The following is a 16,597-nucleotide window of genomic DNA, read 5'->3' as shown; positions in this document are numbered from 1 at the left end:
AACTTGGATGATTTATTTTCAATAGTGTCATCCTAAATTTGACTGTTAGATATGATGCATTGGAGTGTATTATTTAGGGTTAAGGTTATCCATGACACAAGTGTTTTGGGTGATCCTCCGGTTTACGTGTAACTCAGGTTACATTTGGCTGTTTAACTTAGGGTGGTGAATATTTTTCTTATACACATGATAGATTATGGGTGTCGCTCTAGGACTCTCTTTCTCCTCATCTATTACACCGTATATGATTTCCATTTCTACATGTTTAAGTTTGAGATCTGTCAGATGGCAGCACCTTAGTCGATAGCTATATCTAATTGTTTCATTACTGACTTTTCAATTTCAGCATGGGGTTGAGCATCTTTTGGTACTTACTGTTCACCCTTATTATATAGTGGCACTTTGGGTGATGAATTTAGCAATCTGTTCAGGAAGTTTGTTATTTATTGTTCCAATTTTATTTGTTATTAATAGAGACTTACAAATAATTGTATCATATGCCCTGAAGAAGTTGTTGCGAGCATTTTCGCTTGATAAAACACATGTTGGCGACGCTATTCTCAAGACTGGCATTTTTGGTTCTGGACCAGGAAAACGTTTGGCTGTGTTTTGAAGACTTGTTAATTTGGAACTTGTGAATAAAGGAACAATTGGACTTAAGCTGCTGGTTACTTTAGGGACACTATTATCACTAATTACACGTAGTGCCTTGGGATATTTATGTTGATCCCTGATATTCTCCTAGGAGAATTTTTAGAGGAGTTGGGAGGACCCTCCTTCCAGGAGCACCGTGTTAACATTAGTTTAATGATTTAATAATGGTGTAATTACTGTGAGCGCCATCACTATATGTCTTTTTCTCCCCTTTTTTCAGATAATCACATGGAAATAACTTTTGCTCCACCGCTAATTAATAATTGTGAGGAAATGGCTCCCTGTTGCAGTTACCCCCCACTTTTGCCTGATACTGATGCTGACTTGACTGAAGTGTGCTGGGACCATGCTAACCAGGCCCCAGCACCAGTGTTCTTTCACCTAAAATGTATCATTGTTTCCACAATTGGCACACCCCTGGCACACAGATAAGTCCCTTGTAAAAGGTACCAGTGGTACCAAGGGCCCTGTGACCAGGGAAGGTCCCTAAGGGCTGCAGCATATGTTGTGCCACCCTAAGGGACCCCTCACTTAACACATGCACACTGCCATTGTAGATTGTGTGTGTTGGTGGGGAGAAAAATGCAAAGTCGACATGGCATCCCCCGCAGGATGCCATGCACACAAAATACTGCCTGTGGCATAGGTAAGTCACCCCTCTAGCAGGCCTTACAGCCCAAAGGCAGGGTGCACTATACCACAGGTGAGGGCATAGCTGCATGAGCAATATGCCCCTACAGTGTCTAAGTCTATTCTTAGACATTGTAAGTACAGTGTGGCCATATTAAGTATGTGGTCTGGGAGTTTGTCAAAAACGAACTCCACAGCTCCATAATGGCTACACTGAATACTGGGAAGTTTGGTATCAAACTTTTCAGAATAATAAACCCACACTGATGCCAGTGTTGGATTTATTACAAAATGCACACAGAGGGCATCTTAGAGATACCCGTGTATTTTACCCAATTGTTCAGTGTAGGAATGACTGGTCTGTGCCAGCCTGCTGCTGAGAGACAAGTTTCTGACCCCCTGTGGTGAGGGCCTTTGTGCTTTCTGAGGACAGGAACAAAAGCCTGCTCTGGGTGGAGGTGCTTCACACCTCCCCCCTGCAGGATCTGTAACACCTAGCAGTGAGCCTCAAAGGCTCAGGCTTTGTGTTACAATGCCCCAGGGCACTCCAACTAGTGGAGATGCCCGCCCCCTGGACACAGCCCCCACTTTTGGTGGCAAGTCCAGGGTAGATAATGAGAAAAACAAGGAGGAGTCACCCACCAATCAAGACAGCCCCTAAGGTGTCCTGAGCTGAGGTGACCCCTGCCTTTAGAAATCCTCCATCTTGATTTTGGAGGATTCCCCCAATAGGAATGTGCCCCTCTCCCCTCAGGGAGGAGGCACAAAGAGGGTGTAGCCACCCTCAAGGACAGTAGCCATTGGCTACTGCGCTCCCAGACCTAAACACACCCCTAAATTCAGGATTTAGGGGCTCCCCAGAACCTAGGAAACTAGATTCCTGCAACCTGAAGACGAAGAAGGACTGCTGACCTGAAGCCCTGCAGAGAAGACGGAGATACCAACTGCTTTGGCCCCAGCCCTACCGGCCTGTCTCCCCACTTCAAGAAAAACTGCAACAGCAACGCATCCCCCTGGGTCCAGCGACCTCTGAAGCCTCAGAGGACTACCCTGCATCTAAAAGGACCAAGAACTCCTGAGGACAGCGGCCCTGTTCCACAAAGACTGCAACTTTGCAACAAAGAAGCAACTTTTAAAGACCACACGTTTCCCGCTGGAAGCGTGAGACTTTCCACTCGGCACCCGACGCCCCCGGCTCGACCTGCGGAAAAACAACACTACAGGGAGGACTCCCTGGCGACTGCGAGCCCGTGAGTAGCCAGAGTTCACCCCCCTGAACCCCCACAGCGACGCCTGAAGAGGGAATCCAGAGGCTCCCCCTGACCGCGACTGCCTGCTTCAAAGAACCCGACACCTGGGAAACCCACTGCACCCGCAGGACCCAGGACCTGAAGGATCCGACCTCCAGTGCAGGAGCAACCCCCAGGTGGTCCTCTCCCTTGCCCAAGTGGTGGCTACCCCGAGGAGCCCCCCCTTGCCTGCATCGCTGAAGATACCCCTGGGTCTCCCATTGAAACCTATTGCAAACCCGACGCCTGTTTGCACTCTGCACCCGGCCGCCCCTGTGCCGCTGAGGGTGTACTTGTTGTGCTGACTTGTTTCCCCCCCCCCCGGTGCACTACAAAACCCCCCTGGTCTGCCCTCCAAAGTCGCGGGTACCTACCTGCTGGCAGACTAGAACCGGGGCACCCCTATCTCCATTGGAGCCTATGCGTTTTGGGCACCACTTTGACCTCTGCACCTGACCGGCCCTGAGCTGCTGGTGTGGTAACTTTGGGGTTGCCCTGAACCCCCAACGGTGGGTTACCTTGGACCCAACTTTGAACCCTGTAAGTGCTTTACTTACCTGAAAAACTAACAAATACTTACCTCCCCCAAGAACTGTTGCATTTTGCACTGCGTCCAATTTTAAAATAGCTTATTGACATTTTTGCCAAAACTGTACATGCTATTGTGATGATTCAAAGTTCCCAAGATACCTGAGTGAAATACCTTTCATTTAAAGTATTGTTTGTAAACCTTGAACCTGTGGTTCTTAAAATAAACTAAGAAAATATATTTTTCTATATAAAAACCTATTGGCCTGGAATTGTCTGAGTGTGTGTTCCTCATTTATTACCTGTATGTGTACAACAAATGCTTAACACTACCCTCTGATAACCCTACTGCTCGACCACACTACCACAAAATAGAGCACTAGAATTATCTCTTTTTGCCACTATCTTACCTCTAAGGGGAACCCTTGGACTCTGTGCATTCTATTTCTTACTTTGAAATAGTACATACAGAGCCAACTTCCTACAATAATCCTTTATTACATCCCAATTATTTACATTCCGGTATTTGTCATTTTTGTTTTACGCATTAAGCTTAGGCAAAAGGACTCAAAATTTTAAAAAAGTAAAACGCAGGACCAAATGAGCTACCCATGTGTGACATGGAACAACGCGAGTAATGGGACAGAAAAGTCCTCTGCATGAAAATGGATCTACACCCCTATCCTGAAGGCCTCCATTGTACTGTGTCTGGATCCCTAATGCTGATTTTTGTTGCCATAGGCAAACACAGATCATACATGTGCACCATAACATAGGCCTGTCTCATGGATTACAGTCTTGTTGGACCAAAAGGGGCACCTAAACCGCTACCCTCACAGTGATGAAAGGCTACTGCCTTTACCAAGAGTTGAGAACATGAGTGCGGTGGTTGCAGCATACTGTGGAGTGATCAGTAGGAGTGAACAGGTCCTTTTTACCTGTGTCACTGGAGTGAGTCCTACAGACTCACTCATTTAAAGTGTTGCTGCTGTGTGCTTTAGTCACTCTTGGCTTACATTGGTTTGGTGTGTAGCGCTCCACAGTGCATGCGTGATGTACAGGTGCTGGGCGTATTTGTGTCTGATAATGGAATACGGGGATAATGCAGTAGTGTGTATTGCAAGTATGTTATATGCATGTGCTGGGTGTGTGTGTCTGTAAGGGGTACAACAAAGGACTAATGCAGTACTGTGCAGCGCATGTATGCTGTATACATGTGCTGGGTATACATGTGCCTGGAAGGACTACGATACAGGACTAATGCAGTACTGTGCAGTGTGTGCATGTTATATGAATGTGCGCCTATGAGTGGTACAATGCAGGACAAATCCAGTACTTTGCAGTGCATGTACGTTATCCATATGTGCGGAGTGTGTGTGTACCAGTGAAAGGTACAAAACGTGGCTGACTCTGGGGTCCATTTTGGGATACCCAGGGCTGCAAAATGAAACATGAGGAGAGGAGGCAGAGGAACCACCCCAGGAAGATTTCTGGATTGCTGTGTTCCTGTAAACTGTGTGAGACACTCTGGAGAGAGGGAGAGCTAGGCTCCCCCATTACAGTTCAAAGAGTGCTCTTTGATTCAGAGAGAGATCACAAGGAAGGGGCTTGGGCACACCTCAGGAAGGAGATAGGGCTGATAAGAGAATCAGAAAGAGTAGGGCTAACCTTTTGTTAAACATATCTCTGTGTCTGGTATTGAGGACTGAACTCCTAGTATCTCCCATGGCCTGTGTTGTGGCGCTATCAGCTTTGGAGTTGCTCCTGCAGTGACAGACTGTCATCTAGAGAAAGAGAGGGCAGAAGAGTGAGCACTTCAAAAGGAAGCAGACCCCACACAAACTTTAAAGACTTGGGGCCTGATTTAGAAGTCAGTGGAGGGGGATACTTTGTTACAAACGTGACGGATGTCCCGTCAGCCATATTAAGATTCCATTCTATCCAATGGGAATCGTAATACAGCGGACGGGATATCCATCACATTTATGACGTAGTATACCCTCTGCCGATATCTGAATTAGGCCCTTAGACTCTAAATAACATTTGGTGTCAGGAAATGGACTATAAGGGAATCTTGTGAGAGGACATCACCCTCGGAATCCAAAACTACCTGCCCTTGAGCCTGCACCACCTGCCTGCTTACCAAGGCCAGTGTGCCCCGTGGCGAGGAGGACAGCGCTGGAGGAAACGAGCTCCAGTGGGGAATCCTGCTGAGTGGATTCCATTGGTGAGGTGTGAGGAGACGGCTGCTGCACCAATCGGGTTGTTGCCCATGTGCAGGGAAAGTCGGCGACCCTCATTTGCCACATGTGGGCTGCAATGAATACAGCCATGACCATTGCTACACCAAAAGTGTAATCAATCGTATGCAGTGAGGAACCAGAAACCCCATATGCCAGGAGGGGCGGTCATGCAGAGATTGCCATTCTGAGTGGGCCGTACTTAGTGTGCGGTGGTGATCTGATGTTCTAGTATGCCAGGAGGGGCCGCTGTGAAGAAATCTGCTGTGCTGATTGGGTTAGACTCCATGTGCAGTAGAGACACCTGACCAGTATGTCAGAGGAGGCCACTGGATCCAAGCAAGAAGTGCAAACTCGTCAAGATCGTCACCAAAGGATAAAGAATGTCATGATGACCCCGACTGGCCTGCACCGTGACTGAGGATAAGCGTCAGGACTTTCACACTATTCCACCCACCCATCCTGGGAAGGACCAAAAAAAACTTACCCATCTTGGTAGAGCCACAAAGATCCTCCGGTCGTGGTGGCTGCATGACCATGTGCGAGGAACTTGAGGTCTGCCAAGTGCAGACCGCCTGGGCCACGTGCAAAGAACTTACTGGGGGCAGTCGTTGTAGCTCCAGCATCCGCTGATCTGGAGTGCACAGGGGTTTCAGTCGCTCCGATCCGGCAGGTGTGGGTAAGACTGATTTTGGGCCAGTCGGCCCTGGGGGAATCTTGCTTGCCAAATTGCGCTTCCAGGCTAGAACACTTCTGACCTTTATACCGAATCGGAGTGGGATTCCTGAGACTCGGACTAGTGGGGCTTCACCTGATTGTCGCATTTAGTGAATGGGGAATAACCACTACCGCTAGATTTAGGAGAGAGTGGGACTGATAGAACCGCCTAAGAAACACTAGAGCCATGACCAGAGGGGGCATTGGAAACAGTTTGTGAATATCGCATTTCCCTTTGTGGTAGTGGCTGTAAAATAATTGCTACTTTTTATTATATAAAAGTAAATATCTGACTGCACAATCATTTATTACTGCTGTTACACAGATTTTGAGTTGCGAGCCTGTGTTCGTCTACCTCTTTCTACCTTACCCCAAGAAGACTTGGACTGCTTGACCACTCTACCACTGAAAGCAAAGTGCTTAAGGGGTGTTTGGCCCAGTTGCACAGGACCCGTAGTAGGTCAGGCTCCAGGTCATCAGGAGTAAGAGGACTCAACCCAAAGGTTGGGCCCAGTAACACCTGCTTGCCACGTGGCCCTCAGCTGAATTGGGTTCTGGCAGTGAGATTTCTAGTTTATATTCTGTTAACCTTTACTGAATGTGAATTAAGTTCTCAACCTCTAAAATGTACATCTACCAGACAGGACTGGAGATGCCAATTAGCCCTTCTTCAAAGCCTGTGTCGGCAGTGTTCGTAGCCCTATGTCCATAGTTGCTGCTAAGCTTTACTTCCATGTCCAGCCACAGTTTTTTTGTTTTGAAAGGTTGATCAACCCAAAATAAGTGCACCTGCCACTGTTTATGTCAAACATATGTGCAGTATTTCTGTTGTGTTTTTTTTTTTTTAACAAGTGCTCCCTGCAATGTATTTTGCAAGTTTCCCATGCAGAAATTCAAATCTCCAGCAGTGCTCATCAGTGGACATTGTTGTATTCCTAAATGGGCACCAGTGTAGTGTGCTTTAGTGAATGCCTCTGCATTGTCTCTCAATATGTGACTCTGCTGGGCATGCCAGTAAGAGCCCACAGTGTCTCTCACTGAGAAAAACCTGTAATGTTAGTGTATATCAGCAAGAGTCACTGTTGTGTCAGCGAGATAACCAGCATTCTCACAAGAACTATGGAGTATCTCACAGAGGAATGGTGTGCTGTATTATAATTGCATGTATATAGTGCTTACTACCCTTTACAAGGCTTTGAAGGGCTTTACGGAGAGTGGCATCTACACCGGAACCAAATATTAGTTGTTAATCCATTGATTGTTGGTAATTTCAGTTATTCTTGAGCTCGCAATGAAATCGTTCATTCATTTACTTCAGTTTGTTTGTGGAAGATTATGTTAACAGGAGGTTAGGTGTGAGCATTAGTGAGTCTGTGTGAGCTCATGCCAATTGCTGGAATGAAAAGATGAACTAGAGCAGACTGGGTACTGTTAGGTTGCAGGGATGTGGTTTCATAGGAGAGGTTGTGATCTATGGAACGAGTTGTGGATAAATTGCAGAGCTACAATAACAAAGAAATTATATTATTTGTAAATTTAATAGTACTATATAAAAATACTTTTGGTACGAAATAGTAATTGAGCCAACTGACCTTGCAATAAAAAGTGTTAGAATACACATCCAATTTGACAAATATACAGACTTTACATACAGGGTGACCAGATAGAACCAGGTCTACAATAGGGTAGTTAGCACATGAACAGACAAAATACTACAATAACAGTCCCTATCAAAACATAGGACAGTATTTCTGCTCTTTTAAACTTTATTGGACAAATATAACAATAGGACTTTCAGACGTTGATGTCAGGACACCAGGCAATGCAGTACGAGCTGCCGGTGCACCTGGGCACAGGAACTGAATAAGGAAAAACCTCTACATAATCACCTCTCGAAGCTACCTTACTAAAGTCAAACGTTCTAAACATTACGGAAGTGATGCATCCCATCAAGAAAATAATGGTTAAGAGAATAATGATTATGTGGGGAGAGGTGTAACCAAGTAAAAGAATGTGATCCATTTAATCTCTAGTTGTAGTATTAATGAAGTGGATGCTAGAGGACAGCACATGTGCGATCTCCCAGAGATCAGATGCTATTAAGATGGGGCTTTAGGCATGTTTCATTTTTGGACTGACACCCCAGTACCCAAAAATACACATGACTGTAATACCACAGGATGACTCTTGCCTATGCGAGTGGTGGCAGACAAAACCTAATTTCACCAAATTCCACAGCTTACTTCAGGCTCTTGTGACCCAAGAGAGATGAGCGAGGCCAGGCCCTCATAAACCAAACAAGCATTTACAATGCAACGGGTCTCGCGTTTGCTCATGTTAGAGCTGATCGCGTTGTAAACTCCTAACCCGACTTTTCACCTATCGGGCAAAAGTGCATTTATGTACATAACCCGAAAAAGTGAAATTAACTATGTAAAGCGCTCGACTTCTGCCAAGCGAGATCGCGCTCGTAAATTAGAGAAAAAGAAGTCCACGAGCTTGATGGAAAACAGCGAGCCTCGCATGTTTTCTGTACTTGGTCGCTGCGCTCGAGGAGGGCTAGCCACCGGAAAAGGAATGAGTTATGCCGGCCTTCGACTAATGAAAGCAAGCAGATTTTATTAGGCAAGCCCACAAACCAATAAAAAACACTGACGTGAAGTTGACAGGGCTCCAAGCCCTTTTCTAAATACAAAAGAGTCTCGCTGCGATACGCATGCAACGCAGGCTCGACCCTAAAAATAAACACAAACTGCTGTTGCTAGGGCTCTGATGACCAAACTTGGTCCACCACACTGAATGTATCCCATCGCAAAGCAGCCTTCTCTGCGAAATCCAATCTCTGACTGACTTCAATTTGGGTAAGACCTGTGTAGACACTGGTATGATATAAAATAATGCAAGGGATGTAGTTTAACAATATACAGCTAGAGGAACCTGTAGCTCTGCGGGAAGTAGCCCAGCCAAGGACACGACAGCGAGGGGAGCTCGTAAAGAGGTCAGTCGACCCTGAAACACAGGCAAATAGACAGGAAATACAAGGCAGAGAAGGCAGCAAGAGAATACATGTGGCAGAGACCACAGAAAACACAACCAGGATGGGCAGCAGATACATACAGGTCAGTGCAATTGCGTTCCTATTAAACTCTATAGAGAACAAGCATTTGCAATGCAATGGGTCTCGCATTTGCTCGAGTTAGAGCTATTAGCGTTTTAACCTACTAACCGGACTTTTCTTGCCACATAAATTAAAAAATAAAAATAAAACAGTTTCACATAAGCAAGCCGATTCACAGCGCTACGGCCGCTATTAGCACCAGCGTGAAGAGATACACAAAAGGAAAAAGAAGTTCACTCGCAGTCAAACCTATCGGCAAAAATGCAATTAGCCATGCAACAGGAGCGATGGCCAAGGCGTAACAAAACCTCCCCAAGGACGGACAAACGTAAACCATTTACCAGTGTCTTCAAAGCATTTTTAAAGGGTAAGCCCACGAACGAGTGGTACTGATGGGCGTGAGGTGGGCGTGGTTAAAAGACCAGATACATACCAACACTTGGAAAAGCAGCGCTTGCGCGCTGCCATGCTCAACCTAAAAACTAAGGCAACATCGGTGGCTGTTTTAGTACCTGAAGCTGACATTCAAAACACATTCTTCTTACTTCTCTCAAGAGCAGCTCTGAGCCCAATGAGTTTCAGTTGTTTTGTACTCTTGCATATCTCTGTCTCAATGCTGCGCAGGAAGTGAATTAATAGTGCGTAAGCCAGACTGTGAATGAAATATTGTCAGACGTTTATATACAACAAATTTAAAGAGGGTGATGAGAATATAACGAAAGAACATGATGAAAAAACACAACTGGGTGCACCCAATTGTGTAAATAATTTTCAAAAAGTCTAATCCAAGCAGTGATGTTTCTTATTTCGTCTTTATTAGATTCCAGAACTGTTCTTCTTTTATAACACCAATCACATGCAGAGCTCGGAGGACAGAATCTAGGGTACTATGCAGGGCGTAGACTCTTGAAGAATGTGAGACTGCAGAGCCCACCCTCCTTTTGAGACATTATGGAGCACTGAGTACTAACTGGGCAGTTGTAAATATAGGCAAATACCCTGTCATGGTTTGTAAATGCATGTTTTCGCGAGTGTGAGAAGCGTACACTATTGTGCTATTAGGTGGAAAATGTTACCATTACTTTGAAGGGATTAAAGATAAAAGTGGTCCTGAAGAAAGCCCAATGACCCAGATGGGCAGAGGACAGGGCTGAAACATTTCGACCTGTGACTTTTGGGCCGTAATATACCCTAACAAAGCCACCTCTCTATTTTGTTTTTTACCTTGCCAAAGGTACTCATAATAAAGAAGGGTACAGAGGAACAAGCAGGCAATTTGAAATCATCAAGTAAAAATCCCGTAGAACTTAAGTGCTCTCCTAACAAACTGCATCAGCCCACCTGCTCACACTGGGTGAAGTGGGTGAGGATCTGATGATGAAGCATGCGATGAGTGGTACCAGTGGGTGAGGAGTCTATAAATTAATATAACAGATTTCCAAGGTCTTCCAAAAGACCATCAAGCATAGAATAGAGAAGGTAAGAGCACCCTCTCATTGTAGTAGGACTAACATCAATCAGAGTCAACACATTTCATTCTACTGAACTTCCTCATGAAGTATCAACTCTAAAGCCATTAATATCATCAAGGTTCCTCCAGAATCCACATACATAGTGGCCTGATCTCAACACCATCACCACACTTTTTAGTGTAGAGTGTGTAATTCCCAACTTCCAGGGCCTTTCCAAGAGTCTCCACCTTACAGTATCTCAGTGAGTGACAGTGTAATGGCTTCCGGTGAGCCTGCCAGCAAGTGACTATCCCTGTTGCGTTTAAGTCCAATGCACTTAGTGTTTGATAGCAGCCCTCCCAAGTGTTGTGCATCTCATGTTGGAGTAATGATTTTTAGGTCCAGTCTCCTACTCCCGCAATAACAGGCATTGTTATGCAAATAAGATGACCAGAAAAGCTGAGCATGTTATCGCTCCCCATGCTGCGGAAGTCAGGTCAATTGTTTTTCTTCAGCTGACAGTGACACTAGGTCAGCTGACTTGCAGCAGCCAAATCAGGGACTCATAAGTTATCATTTAGCTTCTCTAACCCAGCCTATGCTGAACTAGCCCTCTAGGAAATGGTGCTGGCAGAGGTATCATACCACTGCACGTCACGCCCACCCAGCACAGAACTTGAAACTGCACATATTCTGGGGTATGTATGCATGAGCAATACACCAACCGGTGCAGAATGGGCATCGTTTGTCACTGACACAACTGCTGAACAGAAACTTGGTGAGAGAGTCTGTATAACACAGCCTCTACCACACACCCGATGGTGAGTTGAGAGGCTGCATTAGAGAGAGTTTAAACTCTTTGTTGATGAGGCTGGTCTCTGTTCCACTCTTGACATGGGAACATGCACAGCAGCCCACCAAGTAGTTTCGAGTTCTTTTTAGAGCTTATTGTTGCTCAAAAGAGTGTAATTACTGATAATGATGTATTTCTATGCATTTCATTGTTGGTTTGCACGAAAGTGTCACTCGAAGTGTCATGCATTTAGTTGTTGCATGTCACTCATATGTACTGAAACCATGGAAATGTCAGACATAAGCAGTCTGAAAACTCGGCAGCTATGGCACACATAAGAATAGTTGCTGAGAGGGCCTTCGAGCTGACTGTAATGATGGCAGCACTGGTGTAACCCTTCAACGTCACCCCTGAGAAATTGCTTGTGGTAACTGATGATGCTACCTCAATCGCAAAAAACAGGCTGCAGAAATAGCTACAGCCTGATTTTAAGAGAAATAGCATATTCACACCCACCAAACAAACATTTTAATTGCTACATAACAGTGTTTACAAAACGCATGGTATCTTTATAGAAAATTATTCAAGTTTGGACGAAAAGGCAGCTGTGAATTGGGGTTGTTTTTAAAATGTGTTTAGCAGTTGCTGCAGTCCTCTCAACTGCTTCCTTGCATTAACAAGCTTTATTAACACTTTATATTGGCGGAAAGGAGTGTATTGGAGTTTCAGTGAGTATATGCCAACAGCCCATATAAACAAACATTAGCAAAGTCAACAGCTCTTCCCAATGCAAGAGGTATTGGCTTTGCCAATGTGTTCTTGTTATGTTGTACACTAGCATGGTTGTGTTCAGCATGGCTAAAAGGTAGTGGAGTGGTGAAGAGTAGAGTGGGGAGGAATGAGGAGGAATAGGGTGGAGGGGTGGAGGGGCGTAGCGTGGGGGTGTGCATTTCATGGAGGACCGTAGAGGCGAGTAGAGTCATAGAGTGGAGTGGTATAGAGTGGCCTAGAGTTAAAGTGGTGTAGAGTGGGAGTGGCAGAGACTGACACACAGTGGAGTATAGTGGCAAAGACTGGAGTGTCAGACTGGAATGTCGTAGAATGGAATAGCGTATAATAGCATAGAGTGGCATACAATGTTGAAGAGTGGAGTGGTGTAGTATGGAGTAAAGCAGAGGGTCACAGTGTAGAGGCGTGGAGAGGCATAGTATGGAATAAAGTGTCGGAGAGTAGAGTACAGTGGAGTGGAGCTGTAGAATGGAGTGGCGTAGAGAGAAATGGCATAGATTGGAGAAACGTATAGTGGCATACGGTGATGTGTAGTGGCACAGAAAAGGAGTAGAGTGCCAGAGTGGAGGGGCGTAGAGATGAGGGACCAAGAGTGGAGTAAAGTGTCATACACTGGAGTTCCGTAGAATGATGTAAAGCCTTATAGCACAGATTGGAATAAAGTGGCATGGAGTGTTGACTAGAGTGAGGTAGAGTGGCATAGAGTGTCGCAGAGTAGAGTGGGATTGAGTGGAGTAAAATGGCTTAGAGTGAAGTGGCAGAGTGGCATAGAGCTGAGTGGAGTGTTGTGTCGTAGAATGTCATGTCGTAGATAGGAGTGAAGTGGCGTTGAGCGGAGTAGGCATGGTACAGACAACACATTTTCAATCAAAATTATACAACTGTACACCGCACAAACAATAATGTGTGGGAATGGCATCACCTGGTGTACTGATTTGTTTTGATCATATGAAAATATTTGTTTCCGCCACACTTCGGAATTACACAAAATGTCCTTCATTTTTGCTTTCCTAATTCTGATAGATTCTGAAATATTTGCACAGTTCATTAACAAACATTTACATTTTGTTGTGTGCTAGAAAAAAAATGTTTTCTTTCCCAGTACTGACAAGGTTGTCACATAAATCCTCTCACTTTGAAGTCAGAGAAAGAAAAGTAAACACGAAGCTCCCTCGGAAGACAGAGCCTGACATTTGACCTCTGTCTTTGCATGCACAGCAAATGTGATACGATAAGAACAAAATGTAAAGGTCTATTTACAGAAAAGTTAGGAATCATGGAAGAATACAAGAAGCGGTGATAAACAAGCGTTGCTCCTTGGGAGGGATGAAGACACACTTGACAGTCTAAAACAAATAAAGCCAGCAAATAGAAAGCCAGAAAATGACAGTTAACTCTAAGCCATAAGAGTTAGCAATAAGCTAATAAGCTAAGCAATAAGCATAATGCATTCATAGGGAAGCTTTCAGAATGCCTACAAGAAGTATTTTGGCAACCAGTCAGCTGTGCTGTCCGGTAGGCTTCAAGCTAAATATACATCTACAGGTCCTATAATGCAATAGGTCGGTGGCTAAAAAGCCACTACTGACTTAAGATATCACATAATGATGGTGACAGGGTTACCTTTGGCAGTCATGCATGAGAGAGGCAAACCACCAACCTGACTTGCTGTGAAAAACATGCTTCTTCAAAGGCAGGAGTAGAGATCTACAACTCCTTATGTTGAAAGCAGGAGGTCTTGACTGGTGCCAAGATATGAATGAAAAACTAATGTTGGAAGGTCCAAATTATTTTTCTAGAGACAATTTAATTACATGGAGAAATATTCACTAGTGAAACACCCAATGTCAGATGATGGTGCTTGGAATTCAATCAGATCGTTATTTATATGGACCAAATGATATGGGTCATTAGATAGCCACTTGTACAAAGCCCATGTTCAATATGTACGAAAGACATAATTGCTTGGTTGTACTCGCTGTGGTGTCACGCCAAATGTCACACCTAAGGCAAGGAAGTGTCCCACGCAATTACACTGAAAACATAGAAATGCAACACATAAGCAGTCTTAAAACTTCACAGCAATTCCAAGGATACTGCTCCAGGGCAGGTTTGTGTGGCCTGGCTTGACAGTTCAGCTGCTGTCATACAATTTTGTGATAACACCAGGAGAGAGGCTTTAGCTCCAAACACAAGTTGGGAGTCAGGAATACATGCTTTGATTGGGCAGAATGTGTGTGCTTCCACAAAAAGTGCTAGCTCCGCATACAGCTGGGATTATTTTGTTTATTTATATAGCTGCCTAAGGTTGAACTTTCAGGGGCACGTGCATGCTATTAAATTGATTAGCTAACTAGATATTTATTGTGTTTTTCTCTGGCAGCAGCACAGATGGGAAAAGGGCAGTCATAACCTACATGGTTGTTTAGGTCCGGCTTGAGAGTGCAACTGTCACCGAACCTTTTAACATACTCATATTATTTTACAGTTATTTGCTTCTGCACAATAAGATCTCCATTAACACGCTATGTGTAATACTTCACGTTACCAAACAAAATTCTTTGAAAAGCAGATCTATTGGCACTACCAACGCTTATTTCCTTTTTTAGGGTCGAGCCTGCGTCGCATGCGCTCACGCATGCGTATCGCTAGCGAGATGCTTTAGGTATTAGAAAAGGGCTCGGAGCCCCGTCGACGTCACGTCAGTGTCTTTCATTGGCATGTTGGCTTGCCTGTTAGAATCCGCTTCTTTTGATTAGTGGAAGGCACGCATACGTCACGCCTTTTCCGGTGGTTAGCCCTCCTTGAGCGCAGTGACCAAGTACAGAAAACATGCGAGGCTCGTTGGGTTTGTGGACTACTTTTTCTCTATTGATAGGTATTATTACGTGGGAACTGTAGCAGCACGATTGCGCTGTTTTTTCTTTTAATGCAAGAAAAATCCGGTTGGGAGTTTACAACTGTGAACAGCTGTAACTCCGACAAACGTGAGATCCTAGTGCATTGTAAATGCTTGTTTGATTTTGGGTCTTGCAGACCCGTTTCTTAATGCAATAAAATTTGACTACAAGTCCCAGAATTCAAACAAAAACCCAGAAATGGCGCAGCCAGTCACTCATGGACCTAGGAACTTCTTTCACATACAAGGTGGCTCACAATACCTAGAACGGAAACAGCTAACACGCTGAGTACTGCTTGCCATGTTTGGGCACCAGAAACCTCACTAAAATTGTATTCCCCTCCCTTTAGGCCTGCACTGCAGTGATTAGCAAGCAACTCTGGAGCTGTAATTTTGCACACTTACCCTCTGCAGCTCAAGCTCTCTCTCGCTGCGCCTAGCTTTCTTCTTCTCCTCAATACTCTTTTCACTTTCGAAACTCGCTCCGAAAGCCGCCATGTTTGTGCAGGGATCGACGAGGCAGAGTCACGTGACAGGCACTCGCCTTGCCTAATCACAACAACAGTTCCACCTACTCCCGTGACAGCCGCTGCTGTCTTTTCCGTAGGTACATGGTTCTCCTTGGATCTGGTCAACAGAGGGAATGGGTAGGTAAACTAGAGGGCAGGAGTTTGAGCCTAAGCGATGTCAGTTATCCGAAGCACCTGTCACTTGCAGCGTTGGGTGTACAATGTGGAATTCACGTGTAAACGGATGTTTAGGCATGTTCGCTACACCTCCCCTTTTAATAGAGGCTGGCTACATGGATGTCGGTACTGTCTCTTTTTAGAGAACAGTATCTGCCGCGTAGAGCCGCTCAGGTATCTTCTGCTGCCTTAGCAACAACGAACTGTGCTTTGATGGTGCGCGCCTTTCGGTATAAGGCAATCCAATCCTCCAAAGCCAGGGAGGGTGATTCCTAGACGTTGATGATAAAAATCTCAACCATCAGAATGCCTCAACTTTCCTTCTGTCTCTTACCCACTTCTATAGGCGTAGGTTAGTAGAAGTAATTCGAAAGTTTGGTTTAAATTGATTGACTAGTAAAAGGACTGAATGGACGTGTTTGGGTGCCTGTGCCGCACAGCTCACCTTCGATTGGTTAGAAAATGGCCCGCCCCTGACCGCGTAACAGGAAAAGACCTCCTACCGCTCGGGAAGGCATGGACCAGCCACACGTGAGCCGGGTTTTTGGCTAGTGCGTTAAGTGGTGGCACTTTTGTTTCCTCATACCCCACCTTGGGAATAGGGTCAATTGACAGACGCGCATGTAATATCGGACCCTTTCGTGTACACTTACCTCACAATTGATGCTGCTTCTCGTCGGACAGTGGTTCATTGGAATGGCTATGAAAAGGAAGGGACAGATTGTCACTGACAGAAAACAGCATCTTGTCAGGCGTTTCTCTTTTATACGAAGGCCGTGGGCACATCATGAAAGGCAACGGAA

General features: G+C 45.1%; 1 protein-coding gene across 1 annotated transcript in view; it reads right to left on the bottom strand.

Annotated features, from left to right (window-relative positions):
- CWF19L2 (CWF19 like cell cycle control factor 2) overlaps window positions 1-16,243 on the bottom strand; it is an 860,723-nt gene extending 844,480 nt beyond the window's left edge. Inside the window, exon 1 of the mRNA XM_069202341.1 lies at window positions 15,514-16,243. Within this exon, the coding sequence (XP_069058442.1) occupies window positions 15,514-15,606 (93 nt within the window). The 5' untranslated portion in view covers window positions 15,607-16,243. The remainder of the gene's footprint in view (window positions 1-15,513) is intronic.
- Window positions 16,244-16,597: the final 354 nt, after the last annotated feature.

This window comes from Pleurodeles waltl, chromosome 8 (genome assembly GCF_031143425.1).
Source record: "Pleurodeles waltl isolate 20211129_DDA chromosome 8, aPleWal1.hap1.20221129, whole genome shotgun sequence".
Lineage (NCBI taxonomy): Eukaryota > Metazoa > Chordata > Amphibia > Caudata > Salamandridae > Pleurodeles > Pleurodeles waltl.
This window is presented reverse-complemented; position numbering and strand designations above follow the sequence as displayed.